Here is a 26711-nt window from a genome sequence, read left to right as displayed (position 1 = left end):
TTGGATGCTTCCCGGAACGTGTGGAGGGAGCGGAAGAAAAGAAGCAGGCCCGCTGCGAAGGAAGTGATGCCTTCCACGTGGGGAGTAAACCGAAAGCTTCCGGATAAACCCGCTCAGTTTTGTCTTCGGCGCTCGGAGCCTCCAAGGAGTGGAGGACCTTCGGTTCTCAGGGGGTTACGACCAATGGTGATAGTGTTATCGTATGGGTTTATTTGATGCATCGATTTCCATAGCATTAAGTGCTTTCTGCTAAAACTATTAAGCCTTTTCTGTAGCAGCGATTTACATGATTAGGCTGGTCGGTGAACATGCTACGCTACACGAGAAAAATGATCGTGCCCTCGCTCCAAGGGGTACGTTAATACGGCGTGTTTTTTCAGTATGCGTGTGAAAAATGAAAAAAAAAAGATTGGAACAATATTAGCAATTAATATTGCATGGATAAAACAAGGGTTCATGATACTGGGGTATTGCGTGCATTAATGTGTCTCAAAAGACCCACCATATAATGTAGAATAAATTAGAATTTTCTTTAGTGACGTGCAATATGCTGTTAACACATTAAAAAAGAGATTTCAAAGTAATGACTATTTTGATGGGTATTTTTTTTCTTCAAAGTGTACACATTGCAGAAAAGCAAGAATTATTACTATAAAATGCTTCAAAGATTTTTTGAATCTTCAAAGAAATTACAGTCTTCCATCAGGTAATTTCTTGAAAATGGTAATTCTAAATCTATTGCGTTTGACTCTCTAATAAACTGCTATAAAGATAAAGAAATAGAAGTACCAGTTTGAATATTGCCTTCATTTCAGTATTGCATGTCTAGTGCTTTCTGTTACAGTGAAATTATGCAACCAAAAGAAGGTAAAAAGTTCCTAATTAGTTCCTAATTTTTCAGGTTAATTCCTGATTATTCTGTGAAATATTTTAAAAATATTTAACATGATCCTGTAAAAAATGCTTTTTTTATCCAGAATGCATGCTGCACAATATATTTACACATGCATTGTTGATAGGGAATAAATCCTCTGTGAGCCCCAGTCATGTATGCAGTGAATTTGTAGTATGAAGTTTTTGCTAAATAGCCAAATGGATTATCAAATCTAATTGCTGGTAATCTTTTATGATAAAATGAATTTAGACATTCTTTCCCACATTCCAGATTAAATTATTAGCATTTTTGAAATAGGCAGTGTTGTTTATTTTTTGAAATGGAAAAACAGGATAGCAGAGTATCTCTGGTTGGAGCCTGCATGTACTGTAAACTTGATGCTTTCTATTTATTAAGATAATTACAAATGTAAATGTCAACAATTTTTCTATTTCACAGGTGAAGTAAAATCTTTACGTTCTGTTTTAACTCCACCAATATCTAAGTAAGTAATAAGCCTTTTTATATATTATGTAAAATCTAGCAAGACTTCCTTGGTTATAAGACTGGAAAACTCATTTGGCAACAAATGTTTAAGTTACATTAGATTTTTTTTTGTTTTTATGTGAAATGCAAAATGATTCACAGTATAAGCCAAAAATTTCTTGAAAGAAAAATTTGGCAGAATTTGCCTTCTACCAGATGCCTGATGATTTTATTTAATTAACAGTTAATTAAGGTTCCTCACCATTTCCTGCTTCTTTGCAAGGTCTTCCACAAAGTATCATTCACACTTTTTAAATTGGACAAGTCATAGTTGGCACTAACAAAATTATTTTAAATATTTTAATTTATTTTTCCATTTTTAATCCAAATGTTGTCTACATTCATTCATCAGAGTTTATATATATAAAGTCTTTCACTTCGGTTTTTAATATTGACATTAAATAGATCATTTAACTTTAAAGATCTTGGATTGGAGTTAAGTTGTTTACAAAAAATAAACCTTGCATATTGGTTTTAATCTTACTGATTTTTTAAAAAAGTATAAACTTTGCATTTTAAAGGAAGGGAGAGAGGAAGCTTTCGTCAAGAATATTTCACGTAACATAAGTTATTTCCATCATTCACTTATACATCTATTATTTATTTGTTAATTAAATTTGTATGCTGTCCAAATTGCTGGTACAGCAACTCTGGGTGGCTTACAATATAAAAGATAAAAAAATGCTAGAAAAAAAATAGAAAAATTGAATAGAAAAGATTAAATAGACAAGATAAAAACCATGATGATGGGTGGCCTGGGAAGGACAGTTCTTTTCTATCCAGTCAGTCACCCCCAACATAGCAGGCTTCTGTTGAAGCCCCCAGGCCTGTGTTGGGGCCCCAGGCCAAGTGGCAAAGTCAGTTACTTAGTTTGTTCTAGAAGGCTAGGATTGTAGTGGTGGACCTTGCCTCTGGGAGGAGAATATTCCGGGGGAGCGGAGAGAGTGGAGGAGAAACAACAGAAAAGGCTTTTCTCTTGGATCCCAGCCAAAATTCTTACATGGTTTATGATATAACGTTCCAACATGCTATATTATAACTAAAATGGGTTTAGTTGTTATTTTATTCTCTATTTTATTTCTCTGTAAGAATTATGAATAATGAGATGCACTTGGATTGTGATGAAAACTGTTGCTTTCTTTGTACATTGTGTGCAAAATTGTAATAATTTTACATTTAAAAATGATAACTTGATGCTAAATGAAAAAACTTTGTCTTTTTCTTCAGGATCCGCAACATAGGTATAATGGCCCACATAGATGCAGGAAAAACAACAACTACAGAAAGAATGCTGTATTATTCTGGTTACACAAGAATCCTTGGAGGTTAGTGGTGAGAGAGATAAGAAAAAAATTAAGTGCAGTAATTATTTTTCATATCAGTTAAAATTATTTTATTTTCTTCATGTTTAAACTTTCTGTTTAAGTATTTTCAACAAAATCCTATTTCTCAGATAAACTAGTTCAGGGGTAGGCAACCTTGGCTCAGAAATTCTGGGAGTTGAAGTCCATGAGTCATAAAAGAGCCAAGGTTGCCTACCCCTGAACTAGATATAACTGCAGGAAATTTATTGCCAGCTCCCCCTTCCTACAAACTTAGAGGTGAACTTTTCTTTAACGAGGGGAGTCAGCTATCAACACCAAAAACTTCATAGGCTCTGAAATCTATGAGACATGAATGAAAACTTTCTTGCAGATTTGCTAAGACCAGAATCTGACCTGAGCAAATTGCATTATGATTTAGCATGACCTGTGGCAATTAAAATTTAATCTGCTTTTCTGTTTCTTTTCCCTGTCTTCTTCCCCTGGGTTTTTTTAAAACATGGGATATTGACAAACATTGCAGCTGTATTGATTTTTCTCTTTTCATTCCCCCCCAGCCCCCTCACCCCCTCAGCAATTAAAAATGAGTTTTCAGTATTTATTTATCCTTGGGCAACTGATCACCTTACATTTTTTGCACTAGTCTAAGAGATAGGCAGTGGTGAGGCTGATGCCATTGTTTTGTAAATATAAGTTTCCAGTCCAATTAAGTAATCAGTTGGATCACCAGGTGTTTATTCTATAGCATTTATTATATTACCAAGAGCTCAAGTTAGTTGATTAAAAATGTGCTCTTTCTATTAAACAGATGTTGATGATGGTGATACGGTAACAGATTTCATGGCACAGGAACGGGAACGTGGCATTACCATTCAATCTGCTGCTGTCACATTTGACTGGAAAGGCCATCGAATCAACCTGATAGATACACCAGGTACCGTGTCTTAATGCTAAGAGCATGGCAAGCTTAAGAAAATAATGGCAAAGTGATTTCATTTTTTCAATTATTTTATTGAGGATTATATTATGCAAGTAAAATTTATGCAGCTACAAAAAGAGATATATTAAAAAAGTAAAAGATGCTGAAAAGGGAAAAAGAAAAAAAAATGCTCACCAATGCTGTGAAAAGAGTAATGCTGAGAAGAGGATTTTTTTTTTCCAGTTTGGACTCCAAACCTTCCTGTGCACACAGCCCCATTTCCATAGTACATCAGACCTGCAACTAAATGCAGCTGCAAACTTTGGAGTCTGCTTGATGGGCAAGGATTTGAATGTAACTTGAAACAAGCCTTTTTATTTTAAAGAAAAGCTGACATCCCACCTTATTGCTTTCCAAAGCTGCCCTTATTTTCAGAGCGAGATTCCTTCAAGCGTTAAGCAATGTGGCTTTGAAAAAAACCTTGCATGGCAGCGGGGGCTTCCCATTTGACATCCCTGCCCCACTAGCTTTGCATCCGGTGCAGCACCGTCCATTGCTGCCCCCCTCTGATAGCCCGCTTGCTCGCCCGCCTTCCTGGCTCTCCATCCAGCGCCCGCAGCAAGTTATCCTTGCAGCAAGTTATCCCTGAGATGTCCTGCAAAAAAATGATGTCAGCAAGGACTCAGCGGTGGTGAGAAGGCTGCCCCCTGCTGGCTGCATCAAGACAGGGGCATCAAGTCCTTCTATTCCGACCAGCTGATGCTAATAAAGTTCAGTAGTTCAAAAACCTCCTGTCTCCCTGAGTCAAATGTTTCTTTTAAAATAGCCATCTGGTGCCCTCTAATGTCTAATCTTCAAAGTCTTTTTATCAGAATAAGCAGGTTTATTTCAGGAGAGAGAATACTATCAATAAATATCAAAATCTTAAATCAAGTCCATATGAGTCTTTAATTTACTTAAAACCTTCCAAAGCCAACAATAGTCATCCATTTGCTATATATTCCAAAAAATACAAATCATTATAAAAGTTTTTTTTAAGAAACAAAGGTCATTCACCCAGTGATTTCAATAAAACTTGCCAGTGTGAAATTCTCAACCTTTAAAGAAAGCCAAGGAATAAAATAATAAAGTCCAAAATGACTAAGAGATTAGCCAGGCAAACTTAGTGTCCATATAGGCAACATTAGTGGCTATAAGCACAATGGAATCCCACGACTCCCAGTCGACAGTTGACCGCAAAAACAAAGTCCCTGCTTTCCACAAAAAAAGCAGCTGTAGGAAGCACAAATGGGTGATTTGACAATTTGTCTTTGCCTTCAGAGAGATTTTAGCCACCCGATTCCTGTAGTTGGGCACTTTCTCAGCTGCCATGTGTTCCTCTTTTTTTAGAGGAATGTCAGTTTGGCATTGGGCTCACTGGAAGAGTCATGCCAAAGCGATTCCAGATGACAATGAACAGTATACCTGATTCTTCAGGAATAGAGCAGTCAGCTCAGCACACTATTTTTCTTCGCTTAGCCACCTCCAAGGGCTATGTACATCCTTAAAAACATGCTTTTTAAAAAAACAAACAACCTTTTTATTAAAGAGTTTTAAAGTACTAAAAGATAATACTAAGAAACAAAATATTGCAAAACAAAACACTTTACCTTTCCATGTGGACTACACTTTAGGTCATGTGGACTTTACTGTGGAAGTGGAACGTTCCTTGCGAGTGTTGGATGGAGCAGTGGCTGTTTTTGATGCTTCAGCTGGTGTGGAGGTAAAAATTACTCTTTGGTGGCTTTGCTTCATGTCTTGGATGTGGTTAAGGACAACGTAAGGCAAGAGAAAGCAAGAACTTAAAATACTTCCTTCCACTAGCTAATGGCAAGAACTTAAAGACTTCCTTCCACTAACTATATGCTGGAGAGAAAAATGTTGTGGCCAAAATTTGTCTTACCTAAAACAACCAACCATATCACGTTGAAGATACAACATAAAGTTATTAAGCATGTAAACAATAAACAGTGTATATTCATGCAAAGCATTGGCACATAGCTTAGCAGCCCTGAACAAAAGCAGAGCTATATTCCTTTTGTTTATTACATTTCAAGACAAGACAAAGAAAAAGGTAAACACAATGTAAACTACAGCATAATGAATTGTTTTTGATGAACCCACCTGGACTGCTTTATTATTTATACCTTCCTTAAGTTATACTTTCTCTCGACATAGGGTCAGTGAATATAAACAATTTGATTTACTGGACCTCTGATTCCTACCTGATTCCTCCCCCTGTGATCCTAAATATCATACATAAAAATACAGGGAGTAATACATCCGAATGGCTGGATACGTGCTCTGGGCAGAACCTGTGTCCAAAAATTCACATTGAATAAAAAAAAGGAAATATAGTTCAAGGGTTGGAAGAAGCACAGCATGTAATTGGTGGAAGATGGTGAAATTGACAGCTTTGATTAAAGAAAAGACTGACCAATTTTTTTCTGCTTGGAAGCTACTTTTGGACTTTTTGAGAGAAACTGGAAGAACTGAAATCTTGATTTGGTATCTTGATAATTAGATTATAATAATGTAAACTATTGTTAAGTTTAAACTAAGAGTTATATGTATTTTTTATATCTACTGAAGAAAGTCTGAGGCTATTCTGTTTTACTTTTCTCTTAATGCAACTGTATCTTGCTTTTAGTTTGACATTTCTTTCTTTTTAGTTCTTTCTTTTTGCTTGTTTACTTTTTGTTCATGTTTTGAAATTTAATAAAAATATGTTAAAAAACAACGAAGAAGTACAGTGTGACCAGACCTGTGGAATTTCAAGCATCCTAAGCATTCCCATTCTACAGAGAGATTCAGCTTTCACAGGGACAAACTCGTGTTACTTTTAACTTTTTCTCTCCAGTTCAAAACAGGTGTTCAGCCTAGGTTTTTCTTTTCTTTTTATGGGGGAGGTGATGCACATGTATACATGCACAAAGATCATGCAGCTGAGAGTTAGGTGAAACAACTTACACATCACCCACTTCCCTCTACAAGTACTTACGAAACTTTCCCCTGTACAGAACAGTATCTTTTAGGAACTGTTACGAGGCATAATCAGCCAGTTCCAATTTTTGCTGACCATTGTGCTGCAAATTCTACAGAATGAACTATTTACCCTCAGATCTAAGAGGGCATTATCTATGTGACAGCAGAAGAAATGTTTTCCTGGATTTAATCACAGCCTTTTAACACCTGTAATAGCTACCAATAAGACTCCTCTTGGAATTTGGCAGCAGGACATAACTTATCTTTGTGTCTTTCCACAGTAATTGGAAAGTATACATCTCTGAATGTTGTATTTAGAAAAGCAATGCTACTGATAAGACATGGCTTTTTTAAAAAAGTGACCCAAATTTTTTTTAAAAGTGACCCAAAATTTCTGTGCTTTAGTACTACCAATGCGGTGATTTATTATAATTAATCTTTGCTGACTTAACTTCTAATATGACATAAAGTATTCCCTCTTGTCATCTCATTTATCCTTAGGTTTTATATTGTATTGCCTGCTTCCTTTTTTTAAAAAAAAAATTCTCAAATTTTTCAGTCTTTTCTCAAAGTTGGGATTCTTTAACCCTGCAGTTATCCATTTTTAATTCTTTCCATCTACTTGTCTCCTGCAGTCTGCATACATTTCCTGCCTTCCTTATGTTAGTCCCTAGGTTTTCCAGTAAATTCATCTTATTACCAATTTCATGAGTAGAAGCAGAGGGTTTTTTTTCTTTGTTTATCATGGAAATAAATATTTGAATGCTTTTAAGGGACAGAAAACTGCCACTGAACAGAAGTGATTAATGCTGTATATATTTTTGCTTAGGCACAGTCTCTGACAGTTTGGAGGCAAGCAGACAAACATCATATACCCAGAATTTGCTTTTTAAACAAGATGGACAAACGTGGAGCAAGGTACCAAAAATAACTATTATTTTTCAGGGCAGAGAAACAAAGGACTACAACAGTGTGGAATGATAGGCTATTAGGGAATCTTATAATTTAATAACTAATCAATCTTGTAATCAGTAACTAAAGAGACATGGTAGTGCAGTGGTTAGAATGTAGTATTTCAGGGTAACTCTGCCCACAGCCTAGAGTTAGATTTTAACAGGTTCAAGGTTGACTCAGCCTTCCATTCTTCCGACGTTGGTGAAATGAGGACCCAGATTGTTGCGGCAATATGCCAATACATACATATATACATACATACGTACACAAACACATGCTTGTATATATGCACATAAACAACAAATATGTCATCCAGGTCCCACCAAAGATGCTTACTAGTGAATTACTTTTTGCTTGGACAAATTATCTTCTGTAGGGTTATCATCTGTATACATTCCGATAGACTTAACTGTTGAAATTGGCATTAGCATGGTTTTCATTAAACATAATATTTCATAATATAAAGGTTAATTTGTTTCTGATCGTTAATTTTTAAAAATGACAGATCAATGGATAAACTGGTGAATGAATTATTTCAAATCTTGTGTAAATGTCTATGTTAATCATCCAGGTTCTGATTGTCCCAAATAAAAATAAGAAACGGTTATTTGGCCATAATGCTTACACAAGATTTTCCCCAAAGGTGCTTTTTCCAAAAGACAATTGTTTTTTCTTGTTTTTTTTCCTGTTGAAAATATTTCACTTCTGAACCGAATTGAAGAAGCTTCTTTAATGAGAAGCGAAACATTTTCAAAGGGAAAAACAGGAAATTCCAATTGTCTTTTGGAAAAAGCACCTTTGGGGAAAATCTTGTGTAGATGTCATGGTTCCGGCTAATGAAACTCTTCAAAGAACTTCCAGGCATTGATTTTCCTAAAAATAATTTATTATGTTACAAAATGTCGGCACGGGTATGCCATGCTGACATTTTGTAACATAATAAATGACTTTTAGGAAAATCAATGCCTGGAAGTTTTTTGAAGTGTTTCATTAGCCGGAACCATGACATCATGCCAAGATCTAAATTCTCTTCCCCTGAGCAATTAAATTATCAGCATGTTCCCTCCCTAAATTAGCTGTCATATATCACGTTATCCAATTAGTGTGAAGGTCAAAGGTTTCCTTCCTCTCTCTTTCCCGGGCTTTTCTCTCCTCCATCTTCTGCTCTGCATTAACTCTAAAAATACCAGACAGTTCTGCATATTGTCAAAGCAAGAATATACAGTATTTGCAGTGTTGACATAAACATTATAGCCAAATAACCGTTTCTTATTTTTATTTTTGTAACTGTTGTATCACCTTGGAATTTGGAGAAGAGAATTACTGGTTAAAGAAATGTAATTGTTCTCTCTAAAACAGTAATATTTTGTCTTTAGTTTCATCCATTCAGTTGAGAGTATCGAGCAAAAATTGAAAGTGAAACCTTTACTTCTACAGGTAATTTTAGGAAGAGATTAATATTTATTAATTATATATAGGTAGCCCTAGTTTAGCAACTGGCTTGTTTAACAACTGTTCACAGTTACACAGTGATGGAAAAGTAACTTCATGACATCCTTATGTTTATGACCTTTGAAGGTTGGTAAAGCAAAGGAAAGCTGAATAAAATCATGGTTTCATTTAGAGACCATTTCACTTAAGTGAGTTGCCAGCCTCAATTGTAATGCTAAATGAGGCTTACTTATTACTACTTTATAGTTTGCATTATGGCTGGATTATAAAGTTTGTGGGATAATACTCAATTATACATCTTAACATTGTGCTAAGTGATGCCATCAATATACTATCCAAATGTCTAGAGATTCTCTGGGTCTGCATGGGGGGGGCAGACTCAGGTTCCTGCCAAGATTGAGTGTCTGTGGAGTTTTCGGCCCCTTAGATGTGGGAATTCTATCTGACATTTGGATGGGGTTGTACTTCTCCATTGAGACTTGATATGCAATGTGGGGGTTGTCTTGGACTGACAGCTCCTGCTCAAAGAATAGATAGTATCAGTGGCCAGCGGGCTTTTGCACAACTTCATCAATTGTGTCTGCCCCCCTCGATTGACAGGCACTTCAGACAATCAAGGTCTAGTCACTCCAGAGTTCTGTTATTGCTATGCTGTTTACATGGGGCTGCCCTTAAAACCTACTTGGAAGCTACAGTTGGTTCAGAATGTAGTGGCATGATTGTGTGGACATGCGTCTGTATTTGAAGGACCATTTGTGTTCCATAGTTTCTGCCTCTCTGTGAAGATCAGGCAATTGATGTGTTTTGGGTCACTTCAGTTAAACCAGGGGTAGGCAACCTTGGCTCTTTTATGACTCGTGGACTTCAACTCCCAGAATTCTGGCTGGCTCAGGAATTTTGGGAGTTGAAGTCTACGAGTCATAAAAGAGCCAAGGTTGCCTATCCCCGAATTAAACCATGCCATCCTTAGACTCAGGAAGCATTCTTTCTCTGTTGCTGTGCCTGCCTTTGAGAATGGTGTTTCTGCAAAGAACCATGTACCTCTTTAAAAATGTAATTGATGGGAGTATGTGGAGGCCTAATAGTATTTTTTTAAATGGGATATGGTTGTCCCTTGACTTCAGAAACTTAATAAATAATGTTTGGTGTTACTTCGCTGCTACTGTGCGTTACCTTACTGACACTGGCAATTTTTAATATGTTTTTTGTACAGTTGCCAATTGGAGAGGCAAAGTCTTTTAGAGGAATAATTGATGTGGTGAACAGGGACCAAGTGATCTGGAATGCTGTGACTGGATTGGATGATGGAAAGACCTTTCAGCAGAAAGCCTTGGAAGAAGCTGGCGATCTTAACTTATTAAGAAATGCCAATGATGCAAGACATACCTTAATAGAACAAGTAAAGTTCTAAAGTAAATACATAAAAGATACATGAGAATTTAATTTAAAAGTATTGGACACCCTTCAAATGTGTGGACTTTAGCTCCCAGAATTCTCAACAAAAGCCTTGTTGATTAGAGAATTTGGGAAATCAGTGCACACATTTGGAGAATAAATAAATCAGGAAAAGCTGATCTGGAAATAATGAAATACTAGCTGGAGAGGATGGGCTGCATTTAATTGAGCTTGCTGTATAGTGTCAGATGAACAGCTGCTTGAGAAAATAAATATAGGTAGTTAGTGATAAGAAGTGGTACATTGAGAATGACATATATTTCTTATAATCAAATAATGAAAATAGTGCTGTGTTCTCATTTGTGATTAGAGAGTTCTGGGGTGCGTATTGTTAAAATCTTCATTGCTCCTATGATGGTGGCAAGCATTTGCAATACCTTTAATGCAAATTATCATTCAATTAGCATAAGTTGCTCTGAATGGCGTAAAAGATATCATCCTTTTCAGCCTCATTCAACCAGATGAATGCTATACTTAATGATTGAAGAGATTTCAATCCCAATTCCTCTAGTCCTAGTCTTGTACCTAGTCTTAATTCTTGAACCATATTGACTCTCCAGCATTATTTTAATATAAATTGATAGTTGTGAATTGCCCAACAACACTGACAGTTGCTTATAATATATACACAATAATATACATGTTTCATTTATTATTATCCAGTGTAAACATTACATGCTGATTTATTAGTCCTTGATATGATTGTAATGTGCCTGCTCTTTACGGTTGCACGTTGTGATGGTGGTTAAGCAAGGCAGCCATGTAATTGTTTTACTTAACAATCTCCATCCCTGCTCTGCCAAATGTGGTCATGAAGGGGAGCAAGGGGTGCCTCAGGAGTTTTGAGGCCCTGAGAGGCCAAGTGCAGACTTGGGCCTTCTGCCTTGGGTCTCCCAGAGGCCTTCTCTGCCTCCAAAAGCTTCTCACCCCTCAGGGTCCCTGAAGACCTTGGACTTTCTTTCTTACCCTAGTGGGTCCTCGCAGGCCTTGGACCTCATTTCCCGCCCCACTGGCTCTCCAGAGGACTTGGGGCTGCTTCCTACCCCACTGGACCCTACATCCTCCTGTTCATCCCCTCATCACCACTCACTCACCTTCTGCAGACCTTCTAGAAGCTCTGGATATTGTGTTGGGGAAGAAGAGCAGACTGCTCCAACCCCTGACATTCCCAGGCCGCATGGCTTTGTACCGGAAGCAGGTACTATTTTTGGAGCGGCCGCAATGAATCCCACCTTTTTCATTTTCATCCGTTTTAGCTCACATCAGACTAAGACAATGATGCTGTTTGGTGATGTCTCCACTAAAAAATGTCCCTTGTGAAATATCCTAAGATATGTTACTATTTTGATCGTTTTATTTATTTTAATTGAATCAATTTTGGGTGCTATGGGCATCTTTGAGGCATATAATAGATTCCCATGTCTCTTTAGGTGCCATGATGCTGACCTCTGGTGTAAGAGATTTGTAACTGCATAAGCTTAAATAAGGAAGATACTTTTAGGCTAGCAGTTATGGGAATGCATATTTTCATATTGTTAAATTAATTACATGACCTTTATTTCTTAATTTCTTTAACAAGCAAGCAGATCTAACATAAATAATGTGAAATGTTAATCATTTGGAAATGCATTATCTTTTAAAGGTAGCAGACCTGGATGATGAATTTGCTGAATTGGTCCTTGGAAAATTCAGTGAGAGTTTTGATTCATTACCAGCTGATGAGGTCTGTGCCTTGACTCATTCATCATGTAAACTGGATTTTATATATGAAAATATACCTGTGTTGAAAAAAAAGCCACTGGGGTTTGGTCAATAGAGTTGGTCATTGCTCACAGATAATAACCTGAGGATAGAAAAAATACTTTTTTTGCATAAAATTGCTCAAGTTTGAGGTAACCAAATGTAGTCATAGTGATTAGTGAGAAATAATAGGGAATTGAACCAGATTGGATTGCAGGATGTGCTATTGCAAAAGGAAATCTAAGTTGGATTTTCAGTGTCAGTTAACTGCTTAAGCCACCTTTCTGGATCAAATCCTCTGAAGTGGGTATTAAGCTAGCTGGGGAATGAAATATAGTTAATATTTGAGAATTATTACAAAAGATAAAATATACTACCCACTCTCCTTTCAAATTGACCAATTATTGTCAGTATTTCAGTCTTGTTAAAATATCAAATTGAAACAATACAAAATGGTTCACAGAAAGTCTGGATTTGCAATATGTCAAAGAGCCCATGACGTTTGAACAGAAGGAGAGATTTGCAAGTGGTTTGAGTGCTTGTTGGAGGAGTGGTGCAAAGCTTAACTACTGGTCAATTATTTCAAGGCATGCAAGCATCCTTAAAGCAGCAAGTTAGAGGTATAATAGTGTAAAGCAGGGGTCCCCAACCCCCGGTCCGTGGACCACGCCATGCAAGCAACCTGCCCGCACAAACAAGCCCCATCTGCAGGATGCAGGCAGCACACAAAACCATGCACCCTCCAGTCCGTGGAAAAACCTCTCTCTGTGGAGCCGGTCCCTGGTGCTCAAAAGTTTGGGGACCTCTGGTGTAAAGTGTGTGTGACATTAGATATACAGCAATTCTAGTTGAATTCATAAAAAGGGTTTTTTTTTCTTCAACTTGAATAATTTTGTGGTGGCCTTCATTGTAAAATGTATTTGCTGTTATCCTCCTGGGTTATTTTTCACATTTCATGAATTGATGAATGGTTTGCTTCTCCATGCACAAGGGGGAGATTTGGAAGGCGAGGTGCAGTGACTCCATATATCTGAATGTGGAAGAGGATATTTGTGAGTTTAATGTCACTTTCCACACAAGTTAATTCAGAATATCTCTGAATAAAGAAGCCAATTTTGTAATTTTGTTGCTGATTTGTTTAAAAATGATCCAGAGCAGTGGTTCTCAATCTGTGGGTTGGGACCCCATTTGGGGTTGAACAACCATTTCACGGGGGTCGCCAAACAACACAGTCCGTCATTTTTCCCCCCTTTTCTTAGCTGTGCTACTCCCTTTTATTCTATTGGCTTTTGAAAGCCAATAGAATAGACTCTCTTGAATAGAGTCTAATTCTATTGGCTTTCAAAAGCCAATAGGAATTGTCCAGGCTGTCTCTGCCCTGCTGAGCCTGCCAAAAGTCCCATTCTGCAAACGGTGCTGCAAGAGTTGAGTAGTCCTCGACTTACGACCGGTTGAGTAGTCCTCGACTTACAACCGGTTGGGGGGTCGTGGCATTAAAAAGGTTGAGAACCACTGATCCAGAGTCACTTTTAAATCATCCTCTCCACTTCTTATATAACAAACAACCCACCAGAGAAGAGAGGACTGCATTGTGCTGCTTGTTTTTGCTCACATTTGTTCCTGTTGTCTCAGTGGCTAGCAAACTGAGCCATTCATTTCCTAGCAGCTGATACTACAATCCAGCTGATAGCTTGAGAAGAAATTAGTGTAAGAGAAGTGGTCAGTGACTCTGATAAATACCAAATAATTATATCAAACTGTTTTGAGTGCCCATGAATGTAACAGATATAAATTGAAATAATAACAAACAGTAATGCCAAGCAACAACCAATTAGTTGTTGTGGAATAGGCAGATACCCACCTGCAATTGCACCTACTTTGATTTGTTGTTAATTTTTCCAGTCAATCAGTGTAGCCAGCCATATACTTTTCATATTGTGTTGAATTATAAGTATGCATTTGTTTAAAAAAATATCTTTTTTGTATTTTCTGTAGCTACAGACTGCAATACGAAGAGTAACCCTGGCTCAAAAAGCAGTGCCTGTGTTTTGCGGAAGTGCATTGAAAAATAAGGGTGTTCAGCCCTTGTTGGATGCCATCACCAAGTATTTGCCTGCACCAGATGAACGCAGCTATGATTTCTTGTGAGTATGAAAACGTAATTTCATTTGATCAAAAATAAGCAAAATTAGTATGGCAAAGAAATTTAATACTTTAATGGAGTGGGCAAGTAAACTGAATTTTGGAGAATCAGGAATATGGAAGATGTGCACAGGTGACATGCTACAAACAGTGTATTGTTATTCTGTTAGAGGCAGCACACAGCTAAGGATTCCAGGAAGCCTGATCTATAGCAAGATAAATCATGTCTTTAAGCCCTTCCTCCACTTAGTATTTCAGGGTGATTAAGGAAATATAAATAATATGTCTTCAATTCCAGTAAAACCCCTCAATTATCAGTAATTATGGTGCTTTCAGTGAATGGATCTGTTGCTAAATGCTAAGTATTTTTTTCATGTCATGATTCCTAGGATGAATAAGTGGGCTGGCTGGTTTATTTATTGATTTATTTGATTTTATTTATTTTCCAGGCCATGGTATAAAGATGATCTATGTGCTCTGGCATTTAAAGTTCTTCATGACAAACAGCGTGGACCATTGGTTTTTTTGCGCATTTACTCTGGCACAATGAAGCCTCAATCAGCCGTTTATAATATTAACAAAAATTGCACGTGAGTTAAAAAAAAATGGGTCGGTGGTGAGAAAAGGCAAATGAGTTTAAATAAGTGGGTATCTGTGAGGGACTGAAGCCTAACCAGAGCCAACCATTGCAGAGAGAGAATGAGTCGCCTGCTCCTGCCTTTTGCTGATCAGCAAATAGAAATCTCTTCTCTATCCGCTGGCAACATTGCCCTGACTGTGGGGTTGAAACAGGTAAAACAAAACAAAACCTCTTGTGATCTTTCAAACTTTGTATTTTGTCAAACAGAATAAGCTACCTCAGGATTAGTTTATGGAATCAAAACCATTTTGTTGATTTAATGAGTAAACTTGCAAACTAGTCTACTCAAAAATGTCCTGAATGTGGTGCCCTTCAAATGTATAGAGCAAGGGTAGGCAACCTTGGCTCTTTTATGACTTGTGGACTTCAACTCCCAGAATTCCTGAGCCAGCATGGCTCAGCTTGGAAACCTCTCCCTTTCCCCTCAGCATGGCTGGCTCAGGAATTCTAGGAATTGAAATCCACGAGTCATAAAAGAGCCAAGGTTGCCTACCCCTGGTATAGAGACTGTAGCTCCCAATTTCTCAGCCATAGGCATTTAATGACCTATATGGTTTGAGGCTATGGAAAATGTCTAATCATACACGGAATAGCATTTAACATTTTCCTAGAGCAAAATAATAATGTGGAAATCTTCACAAAAGTTTTCTTCCATTTTTAATATGTGCTTTTATTGTCCCAAAAAGTAATTAATGGCTGCCGGCAGTGCAAAACAGGATTAGATGGCCTTGTCTTTTAACTGGGAAAAACAATGTTGGATAGCCAGTTAACATTCAGTGCTTTTTAATGAGGAACACCAAATTGCATGCTGGCAATTCACTCTGCCTTGTTGTTTGGCTTGCATTAGAGCGCCACTGGTGACACCGTCGTTTCTTCAAAAGCATCTGCAGTGGCTGCAGCACGTCGAGCTGGAAGAAATGTGGCATCGGCGGGTGGTCAAGCTAAAGAAGTACAGAACCTTCTGTTAGCTGGCATTGAGGTTCCAGAGCCAGTTTTCTTTTGTGCAATAGAGCCACCTTCCATAGCCAAACAACCAGGTGCAACTCAGATTCTGAAATATGAGAGCTGTGCTTGTAATCTGTACATGCCCTAAAGAAATGGGATTATGTGCTGTTTATTAGTAGGGCACAAAAATATATTACAGTATATATAAACAGTATTCTTATCTAGGCCATGCCTCCAGTTGTTAGATGATTTGAGAGTGTATGCAATCCTCTTATAGTTCTCTAGTAGAGAAGGTAAAGTCATTAATTCAGATTTTAGGGTAAATATTCAAAGGTCACTGTACTCACATTGCACATCTGAAGCAACTGTCTATGCTGGTCGAAAGACTTTTTGGAACTAGGGAGATTTGCTGCAGCTTTTGAAGATCAGAAGTGTAAGAGTCCCTTGTTTTTTACTGATGAACAAGAAAAGGGGGCAAGGAGAAAAAAAATGTTATACACTGTTTTATAAGTGTTGAGTGACAGAACAGCTTTATGGTCTTTAAAAAGAGAAGAGAGAAAATCAATGGAAGAGATAAACCTAATGTAGCTTTTTCTCCCTAGCCTGCTTTTCAGTCTCCTAAATTTTGAAACATTCTTTCCTTCCATGAAGAATTGGCCTGCAGTTTGGAAATCAGAATTACTTTAAATGAATAGAATTAAGATTATTAATTATTGGTTTGGCAAGGAAACCCCAATCTAGTATGCTGCTACATTAACTTTGGAAGAGTTGAATAACTTATTGGTAATATCACATCTTTTCTTGAGAGCTGTCTCTTCTTACTGCTATTCTCCGCAAGGGTACAAGAATCAATTTCACTACAGCACTGTAGAACTGCATGCCAGGATTCCCCACCAGTGACTCTTGTTGAGTCCCTGGGCAACTGTAGTACAGAAGAAGAAGAAGAGGACCACAGTTGTGTTCTCTGTACCTATTCTAATCAATTATTTGCTCCAGATCTGGATCAAGCATTGATTTGTCTGCAGCGTGAGGATCCAAGTCTGAAAGTTAAGATCGATGCTAATACGGGACAGGTAAGGTTTAAAATGTTTATTATTATTATTAAACTTTGGTGCTCTAAGATAATGAACGATAAGCTCCATGTAGGCCCCCCTCTCCTTTTTTATGGTCCTCCTCCTCCCTTTCAGATGACACTACTGAAATCAATGGAATAACTTTTGGTAAGTTTTGCTAAATACAAAGCATCTTTTTTATTGTAAACTACCCAGAGTCACTTAGATGAGATGGACAATGTAGAAGTGTGATTGATTGATTGAACAAACCAGTATGATCACTTTCTGCTCTTTTTCTGTATCTGTTTTATACCCCACCCACCATCATCCCAAAATAGAGCCTATGGCCTCTAGTGACATCACCACGTAACATTTACATTTCCTGTAGCCTTTGGAAGGAGCAAAAGTTTCAACTATAGCTGCAGTTTGCCTGCCTATTCTAACATTTATGATTCATTGTTCATCTTTATGCTGATATCCATATTGGCATATGCAACTGGATTGGAAGAAGGAGGTTCCCATCTTGTCTTACCATTGTAGCTGTAATTATTCCCAGCAAATTTGCTATGAAAGAAAGGGATCTTTGAAAAATGGATAGAGACTGTTTTGCTCAAAATCACTGTCAAAGCATTTTATTGTCTGTATTACACTCCTCTCTTATCTGCCTGGCTTTAAAATCACTTTGAAAAATGAACAGCATGCTCCAGGCTTTGATGATACTATTTTTATAAATATTTTTGCTAGACAATTCTTTGTGGCATGGGAGAACTACACATTGACATCATTCATGATCGAATCAAACGCGAATACAAACTGGAGACTTACCTTGGACCTCTTCAGGTTGCTTATCGAGAAACAATCCAAAACTCAGTTGAAGCTGCAGGTACATTAAATGTCATAGACCTGCAAATGAAGGACTTAAAACTGATGGCTAATTAATATTGTGCTAAATTGATTATTTGAACTTTGTGTTTGATATATTATTTGATTTTATTACAGATACACTGGACAGAACAATAGGAGAAAAGCGACATCAAGTGACGCTTGAGTTGAGAATTAAGCCATGGGAGGGAGAGATGCCAGCAATAGTACCAGTCATTGAGTATGCCGAAAGTATCAGTGACTTACTTCATCCTGACCTTCGTGAAGCTATAGAAAATGGAATTTCAACCTCCTACCTTCAAGGTAAGAGTTATTTCAGCAAATGTTTTGAAGGTACTATATTTGAATTGTTTGAAGAAATTGAGATTTTGTTGTTGTTAAGTGTGTGCCTACAAAGAGCAAGGCTGTCAGGCAGAAATTTGCATCTGTCCTCTGGTCCCTTTTTTTAACTGAAGATGCAAATGAACGAAACTGCTAGAGAGAATAATTGCAGCTTCTCTCTTTTTGTATTAGTAAGGTGGGCTTGAGGTGTTTAGTCTGCAGTCTGCAAAATGTCTTTGAAAAGAAACGTGATGATGCCATCTGAAAAGGTTGAATTGTCATCTACATGGTTGATTCAATGTAAAATTTTAATGTGTTACTGATATTTCATGTTGTAGGACCACTTATGGGATACCCAGTTCAAGATGTAGCAGTCACTGTCCAGTCAGTAGCTACAAATGCTGATACATCACTAACTATGGTTTCTGCATGTGCTTCTCGTTGCCTGCAAAAGGTATGAATCAAATAATCTTATCCAGACCAAGTAATAATTTTTTTGACCTTCTGTAGTTCTCTTTGAATTGGCATCATAACAAAGCTGTTGATGATATTTATTTTCCTACATTCAGAAATGGTGAGTCTGGGATCATGATGAAGAAGATGCATGTTTTCTCTTTTTAAGTTGCTGTTCTAAATTAAAATATTTTGTAAGCTGCATTGGGAATACTTCTTTTAGAAAATGGCATTTCATTAATCATGTTTTTACTTCTATTATTGTTCATAATTTGTTTATATGAAATATTATTTTCTGTATAGCCTTCATTTCAGGCTGATTTTCTGATGCAAATTAATACAGCATTAAGCAGATTGATGTTATATTGAAGATTTGTCTTAAGAAAATTGTAATTTTATTTCTTAGGCTTTAAAGAATGCTGATAAACAAGTCCTGGAGCCTGTCATGAACTTGGAAGTGACCGTGCCTGGAAACTATGTTGGTGTAGTACTTGCTGATCTTGCACAGAGGAGAGGCAACATAAAAGATATTCAAGGTCGCCTAGATAACCAAGTTGTGATTGCAGCTGTCCCCCTAGCAGAAATGATGGTATGTGTGAAATTGGCAGGAAACTAAAGTTGCATATTGTGGATTGTGAATACAGGGGAGTACAGGTAGTCCTTGACTTACGGCCACCATTGATCCCAAAACTTATATTGCCGAGTGAGTTTGCTCCTTTCTTGCCATAGTTGTTAATCATTGCAGTTCTTAAGTTAGTAACACTGTTGTAAAGTGAATCTGGCTTCAGAAGGTTACAAAAGGTGATCGTCACATGACCCTGGGGCACTGCAGTGGTCATGAATATGAACTGGTTGCCAAGCATCTGAATTTTGATCATGAGGATGTTGCAGTGATTGTAAGTGTGAAAAACTGTCATAAGTAACTTCTTTCAGTGCAATTGTAACTTTGAACAGTCACTAAATGAACTGTTGCAAGTTGAGGACTACCTGTAGTTTACAGCAAGGGTCCCCAGCCTCTGATCTGTGGACCGGCACCGGTTCACAGCATGCCAGAAACCGGTCCGTGCAAACAAGCGAAGCCCCATCTGCAGGATGCAGGCAGCACGCAAAACCACGACGCCTCCAGTTTGCGAAAAAATCTCTCTCCACAGAACCGGTCCCTGGTGCCCTAAAGGTTGGGGACCTCTGCTTTAAAACAAACCTGAAAAATTGAGTACGGATGGCAACATGTCTTGGTGCCTGGAGGCTGTGGGGGTTTGGATGATGACAAGAGGCTTCAGCTCCACTCAACCAGGGCAAGACTGAGTGGCTTCGGGTTGGGGGCTACTGATCTGTGAATTTACCACCTTTAGTTCTAGATAGGCTGGTGCTGCCCCAGACTGACCTGGTGTGCAGTCTGAGGGTCTTTCTAGGGAGTCATGACTGCTGCTCGATGAGCAGGTGGTGGTCATGGCTTGGAGGGTCTTTGCACAACTTTGGGTTGTGTGCCAGTTGCACCTGTTCCTAGATCAAAAGGCCCTATGCTCAATTACTCAATTATCCTGACCACCTCCTGTATGGATTACTGTAATACAGTGTGTCTGGGACTGCCCTTGAAGAGCATCCAGAAACTTCAGCTGGTACAAAATGTGGTGGTGTAGGGAGTTACTTGCACAACTAGATTAGGACCTGTTACATTTCTGCTCTGTGAGTTGCATAGATTACCAGTTTGCTTCTGGGTTCAGTTTAAACTGCTAGTAAAGTTTCAAAAAGCCCTACATAGCATGGGGCCAGATTATTTGAGGGACTGTCTTTCCCAATTACATTTACTTGTCCCACATATTTTTAATGTTTTTAATGATCTTTGTTGTTTTTGGTTATTTTGCTGTATTCTTATATGTTTTTAACTATGTATGCTGCTCAGAGATACATGAAACGAGCGGCTATATAATTAGATATCATTTGGGGTTCAAAGAATACATATTGTTGTGCAGTTCATCTGTGAACATAGAGGGGGCTCTGCAGACCCAGTCTAGAAATGCAGAGTCTAGAACAATGGGGGTATTGGAAGTTTATTGTTGCAGTATCTGTCACTATTGATCTGTGATGCCATTCACTGTTTTTCTTAAGTTTTTGGCAGTGCCTATCTGCAAAACTAGTGTAGGCTTTGTAGCACAGAGCTTGCCAGTAGATTCTGGCAGCACCACAGCCTCTAGTTTCCTTGGCTGGATGTCACAGTTGCATAAATACAGTGGTATTCCCTTTGCAGCCTCTTTGTAGTGCTTGTGTAGATGACCTCAAGGTCTCTTTCCTATTTTCATTTCACCATAGAGCAACTGGTGAGGTATGTGGTGGTCATGCATTCTGATATATAAATTTACCAAGTAAATAAATAAGAATATTTTTATTTTGAAATAGTAAATGCTACGTCCCAAAGTCAGAACAAAGCAGTCTCTTTTGCTCCAGCCTCAAAACAGAACTTGGCTGTTTTGAGCATCATCATTCCAGTCTTAAGAAACTACCACAGGTCAGGCCATTTCAGCTTCAAAGCAACCTTTTTATTTAACTCCTTTATAGAAATGACATTTCAAGCTTATTCCATGTATTTATTATCTGAACATTTTGAGGAGCTGGTGGAAGCTTCTCTACAGTAAAGTTTAATGTTAAAAAGAGCAGTTTTACTTTATAGTGATTCCTGAATGGAAAGATAAATGTCAGCAGGATTTTTTTAATGAGTTTGTCTCAGATCTAGACAGGCATTCTTTTTGGGCTGTATAGCTAATGTACTAGAGCATTATACCATCTGGCCCATATTCTATGCTGTCATATCGAATAGTTCAGTCACCACTGTCTTCTCTCTGGTAGGCTAACACTATTGAGTCTGATAAAAATCTCCAAGAAAATATAATTAAATCGCACACCCCTTAGTATATAAAACAGCCTCATTTCATATCAATTTCAATTGCAGAAGCATTTTATGAAAAAAATTGTAGCCTCACAATTAAACAAATTTAAACTTGAAATTGCATACAAAATATACTGTATTGTGTTATTGAATCACAGCTTTTCTAGCAATAAAAAAGTATTTCAGTTATATGTAAAATGTATTCTTCTGTCTTTGAAATAGTTTCATCTTTTCCCAGGGCTACTCAACAGTTTTACGTTCTTTGACATCTGGGACTGCTACATTTACGCTGGAATTGGCAAATTACCGCCCAATGAGTCTGCATGAGCAAAATGCTTTGCTTAATAAAAGGACTGGTTTGGCATGATGTCATGGAGGGCCACGGACTTGTTTTAATCCTTTGTTAGGAAGCAGTTTATGTTGGACTTAGAATGATCAAAGTATATATTGCTGGTGCAGCAGCCTATTTATACGTCAGTAGAAATTATAACATATAAATTATAATTTATCTTCGGAAAAATTGATGTTTTGTGACTACAATCAGTTATTCCACTGAAGAACTACAACTGCCTTTTCCCGAACTGTTATTTTGTTATATACAAAATATGCACTAGTATATTTCTGATCCGAGGGGTTATGTAATAGGATTTGTAGAGTTTTGCTGTTGTACATCTCTCTTTTCCTATATAACTCACACTGATACATATGTGTCACATTAAAATAAAGAATAGGCCCTTTTGCTACGATCCCTGATCAGAGGAAGTCATGATTGCAGTATCCAACAAACAAAGGCTGTGCTGCAATTCCACGCCTGTGGAGAAGAGAAAAAGGGTTTCTGAGGATTAATCTGGCCAATAAGTATTGTAAAAGGGGAGTTTATGTTCTTGTACAACCATTTAAAGAGCTAAGAAAGCAATTAGAGATTGTTCCCAGACTAAAATCTGCCTTACATCGTTTACATAACTTCAATTTCATGGCAGGATCTAATATTACTTTTTTGTTTAAAAAAAAAGGGAAATCAGCTGAGGAAGGACAAGTTAAAAAGAAGTGCATATGTGTGCTTGCATTATTTTATACCAAACACTTCTGAGTCATTCATGATTAAGTTAAAAACCATGAAATATTGGACAAATTCTTCAACTCAGAATTAAAATAATTTTTTCCAGCAGTAAGAAAAAAAAAATACAAGGTCAGAAAAATATAATTCAGTTTTTATCCTGCCTTTCTGCTTAAACACTTAAAGTAGCATACCTCAATTAATACAAAATATAAAATATGGCTGTAAAATACAAACAAATTAGAAACTTGGTGAAAGATAGCTTACTTATGCCATTTTCCTATATAGTGGGAGAATATTAATCTTACATATATGTTGTGAAATTTATCTGTTCATTTAATTATACTCTTGTACTTCCACAAATCTGACTAATGCAAAGAATGAAAATATGCATTTAAAGCTCCATAGATTATTTTCTCAGGAAAATGTAAATATCAAATTACACCTATCTATTTGAACCTGGCATTTAAAAGACATTTAAGCCAAAGGCATGTGTGGGACCATAGCAAATCCTGAATTTGGCTGAATTAAATTTAACATAATGTAACAATTAAATGTAAATGACATGATTACTTCATGTGCATTTATACATTCCCATATCCTTGCAAATCTTGTGAAGATTTATACAGCCATATCCAGCCTTCAAGCTACAATACCTGTTATGCTAAAATCATCTTTTTGCTCATATAAAGTTCATATAAAGAAGAGAGACTGCTTCAGTACACTCATTTAATAACAAAAGAGAAACAAGAAATTTACAAGGAGTTTTGATGACACTCCTTTATTAAACTATAAAATCTTAGAATATCTGTATCTTACCTAAGCATGCGACAACGATGTTGAGTAAGTCTTTTAGAAGCATCTGAAATATCGGTTACATTTTCACTGCTCCAAAGTCTCTCACCAACAGCACTTGCCCGTGGCCTGCAATTATAAGGCCAATGCAATTTTATTTAAATATTTTTTTAAAATCAAATGGTTAGTATTTATTTAAAAATAATAGGACTGTACCTGCAGCATTAAAAAGCTTTTACCTACTCGTTCTCAAAATGAAACATGGACCTTTTGTTTAACCATACTGAATTACAGGATTTCAGCAAAAACGTCACTCTGGCTTATGGGTTCAAGGTTACTTTCAGAATATAGTCAGACTAACACAGATATTTCTGCGTATGAATGGAAATGTGCCTTAAACATGCCTTTTATACAAGTCAGATTTAAATTAGGAAAGTATGTCTTGGTAGAAAAAAAGTTTTAGGCTCTGCATATATTGTATTACGAGTGCGCAAACGTAGAAAACCTAACATTTAAATCAAATTGGATTTAAATGTTTCCCAGTGATAGAATGGTACTGTGAAGCTGACTGAATATTCTGGAATCTGGATGATGTTGGAGAATACTAGATTCAGCATGCAATGCATAAACTGCCCATAACTATATGCCTTTTTGTATAAAAGAAGTTACGCATATTTGCCTCTGATTCTGTAAATGTCTCCCATCTGTAAAGGCAGTTTCTTATATTGAGCTCATTAGTGCTTCCTGTAAGGCAGTCAACCTTTTTAATGCCGCGACTCTCAACTGGTCGTAAGTCGAGGACTACTCAACCAGTCGTAAGTCGAGGACTACTCAACTGGTGCAGCACCGTTTGCAGAATGGGACTTTTGGTGGGCTCAGCAGGGCAGAGACAGCCTGGACAATTCCTATTGGCTTTTGAAAGCCAATAGAATTATACTCTATTCAAGAGAGTCTATTCTATTGGCTTTCAAAAGCCAATAGAATAAAAGGGAGCAGCACAGCTAAGGAAAAGGGGGAAAAAAATGGCGGACTGTGTTGTTTGGCGACCCCCGTGAAATGGTCATTCGACCCCAAATGGGGTCCCGACCCACAGGTTGAGAACCACTGCTATAAGGGCAAATACAGGTAATTCTTGACTTATGACCAGAATTTATGTTGCTAAACAAGACAGTTGTTACAATCTTTTTTGCCTGCAATGTGAGGATCCAAGTCTGAAAATTAAGATTCATTCCAAAACAGAGCAAATAAAGTTTATGTCTTGTTTGCCACAGTTAAGAGAATCACTGCAGTTGTTAACCACACAGTCTTTGAGTGAGTTGGCTTCCCCTATTGCAGGGGTATGCAACTTTGGCTCTTTTATGACTTGTGGACTTCAACTGGCTCAGGAATTCTGGGAGTTGAAGTCCATGAGTCATAAAAGAGCCAAAGTTGCCTACCCCTGTCCTACTGACTTTGCCTGTTGGAAGCTTGCAAAAGTGATCACATGTGGCAATGATGTTGAGAAAGTTTTTTATAAGCATCTGAAACGGGTTACATTTTCACTGCTCCAAACTCCCAACAGCACTTGCCCATGGCCTGGAATTACGCTGCGACTATCATAAATGTTGGTTGCCAATCAGCTGAATTTTGAACATGTCCGTGGGGATGCTACAAGAGTAGTAACTGTGAGGACAGCTTTTAAGTTCAATGGTTCCTTTAGTGACTGTTCAAAGTTACGTCACTGAAATAAGTGACTTATGACTGTTTTTCACGCTTGTGACCATTGCAGCATCCCCATGTTCACATGATCAAAATTTAGATGCTTGGCAACTGGTTCATATTTATGACGGGGTTATGTTGTCCTCTTTTGCGACCTGACAAGCAAAGTCAACGGGGAAGCTAGGTTCAAACTTCTTTCAGTGCAATTGTAACTTTGAATGGTCGATAAATGAATGGTTGTAAGTTGAGAACCATCCGTATATTAATGAGGAGAAGAAATCATTGGAAAATAGAGATTCGCAATCCTCTGATGCAAGGAAAGTATACACACATCACCATTTTATAGCAGAAACAAAAAGATTAGATGCTTAAATTTATGGAAGGAGAAGCAAGTGATGAGGTGTACCAGAGTCTTGGTGTAAGATTAGTTGCATCCACATATTCTCCCCAAAGACAAGCCTCTCCACCCAGTACCAGCTCCTTCTGTGATTTGCTTCCTGTGTTTAAAGTGATAAAAAAAAGCATTTGTTCATTTCCTATTTGCCATTGAAAAGAGTGTTTAAAAGGCAATCTTAAGGTAAATTAAATCAGTGTTGGTAATTATTTAAATTGAAGAGTATGATTACACAAACCATGGAATGTAATGGGTTTGTATACAAGTAGTCTTCAACTTACAACAGTGACTGTTCAAAGTTACGTACTGAAAAAAGTGACTTATGACCGTTTTTCATACTTACAAACATTGCAGCATCCCCATGTTCACAAGATCATAATTTGGCAACTGATTCATATTTATGACGGTTGCATATCCCGGGGACATATGATCCCCTTTGGTGACCTTCTGACAAGCAAAGTCAATGGGGAAGCCAGATTCACTTAATAACCATGTTACTAACTTAACAACTGCAGTGATTCACTTAACTGTGGCAAGAAAGGTCATAAAATTCACTTAATTATCTCACTTAGCAACAGAAATCTTGGGCTCAGTTGTGGTCATAAGTCAAGGACTACCTGTACACAATATTTTTTTCTTAGGCTACAAAAATTACAATCTTCACACGAACTATGAAAAGGAAACTTTCCTTTAATCTATCATAAGAAAGTACATGAATTTGAGCGCTAGTTTATTTAAATGAGAATATGCCACTCATGCACTGGAATCCAAAGGTATTAAAAATGTTCAGTCCCCACAGAAAAAAAACCAAATGCAAGATATTGACGAACCAATAAAGTTCAGTGGTTCAACACTGTAGTAGTTCTTCCAGTCCTCGCCATAACTGATGAGGTCTAGGTACCAAGGTGCAGCAAGGATTGCCTGATGTCCTTGTTTTGTTACTCTTGCTAATTCAAGTTCATACAAAAATTTCTTCCACACTTCAACTATTGTGTCTGGCTGCAGCTGAAAATACAGAAAATTATAGGGGGGGGTGGGTTTGTATTTTTGGGGGGGAACAGCATGCATATGATTCATTCCAGCATGGCATGGTGTTCGAGCAATTCTAAAAATTCAGGACAGCCTACCGTATTTGTAGTCCATTTTTTCCTCAGAACCCATA

General features: G+C 37.5%; 2 protein-coding genes across 5 annotated transcripts in view; one reads left to right on the top strand and one right to left on the bottom strand.

The window, feature by feature from the left end:
• The first annotated feature begins 97 nt into the window (after positions 1–97).
• GFM2 (GTP dependent ribosome recycling factor mitochondrial 2) lies at positions 98–22351 on the top strand. 3 transcript variants are annotated; one of them, XM_039364030.1, is made up of 20 exons: positions 98–353; positions 619–706; positions 1334–1379; positions 2648–2745; positions 3551–3676; positions 5335–5423; positions 7515–7603; positions 9016–9076; positions 10305–10490; positions 12189–12269; positions 14282–14430; positions 14878–15018; positions 15121–15220; positions 15916–16105; positions 17010–17086; positions 17810–17948; positions 18065–18250; positions 18607–18722; positions 19128–19310; positions 21844–22351. In XM_039364030.1, the coding sequence occupies exons 1-20, from the start codon at positions 309–311 to the stop codon at positions 21970–21972; spliced, it is 2319 nt and encodes a 772-aa protein (XP_039219964.1). In that variant the 5' UTR covers positions 98–308; the 3' UTR covers positions 21973–22351. The 3 variants fall into 3 exon arrangements, with proteins under 3 accessions (XP_039219964.1, XP_039219966.1, XP_039219965.1); XM_039364032.1 differs by lacking the exons at positions 18065–18250; positions 18607–18722; positions 19128–19310; positions 21844–22351 and adding an exon at positions 17201–17233 and having other exon boundaries at positions 17810–17947; XM_039364031.1 differs by lacking the exons at positions 18065–18250; positions 18607–18722; positions 19128–19310; positions 21844–22351 and having other exon boundaries at positions 17010–17233; positions 17810–17947.
• Positions 22279–26711, bottom strand: part of HEXB (hexosaminidase subunit beta) — a 21487-nt gene continuing 17054 nt past the window's right edge. The window contains exons 10-12 of one of the 2 annotated variants that reach the window (XM_039364036.1): positions 26380–26554; positions 23482–23586; positions 22279–22416 (exon numbers count right to left, since the gene is read on the bottom strand). In XM_039364036.1, coding sequence (XP_039219970.1) covers positions 23537–23586; positions 26380–26554 — 225 coding nt within the window. In that variant the 3' untranslated portion in view covers positions 22279–22416; positions 23482–23536. Of the gene's footprint in view, positions 22417–23481; positions 23587–25561; positions 25653–26379; positions 26555–26711 lie in introns of both variants that reach the window. The other variant, XM_039364038.1, reaches the window with a different exon arrangement.

Source organism: Crotalus tigris, unplaced genomic scaffold (assembly GCF_016545835.1).
Source record: "Crotalus tigris isolate CLP2741 ecotype Arizona unplaced genomic scaffold, ASM1654583v1 scf7180000019642.961951, whole genome shotgun sequence".
NCBI classification, from domain to species: Eukaryota; Metazoa; Chordata; class Lepidosauria; order Squamata; family Viperidae; genus Crotalus; species Crotalus tigris.
The sequence above is the reverse complement of the archived record's forward strand: the minus strand, read 5'-3'. Positions and strand labels throughout refer to the sequence as shown.

What these genes read in the sequence shown, in the direction of transcription:
- GFM2 (XM_039364030.1), top strand. Translation starts at nt 309, where the DNA reads ATGCTACGCTACACGAGAAAAATGATCGTGCCCTCGCTCCAAGGG. An exon ending in TTAACTCCACCAATATCTAA is followed by an intron (nt 1,380 to 2,647) that starts GTAAGTAATAAG and finishes CTTTTTCTTCAG; the next exon opens with GATCCGCAACATAGGTATAA. An exon ending in TGACTGTGGGGTTGAAACAG is followed by an intron (nt 15,221 to 15,915) that starts GTAAAACAAAAC and finishes GGCTTGCATTAG; the next exon opens with AGCGCCACTGGTGACACCGT.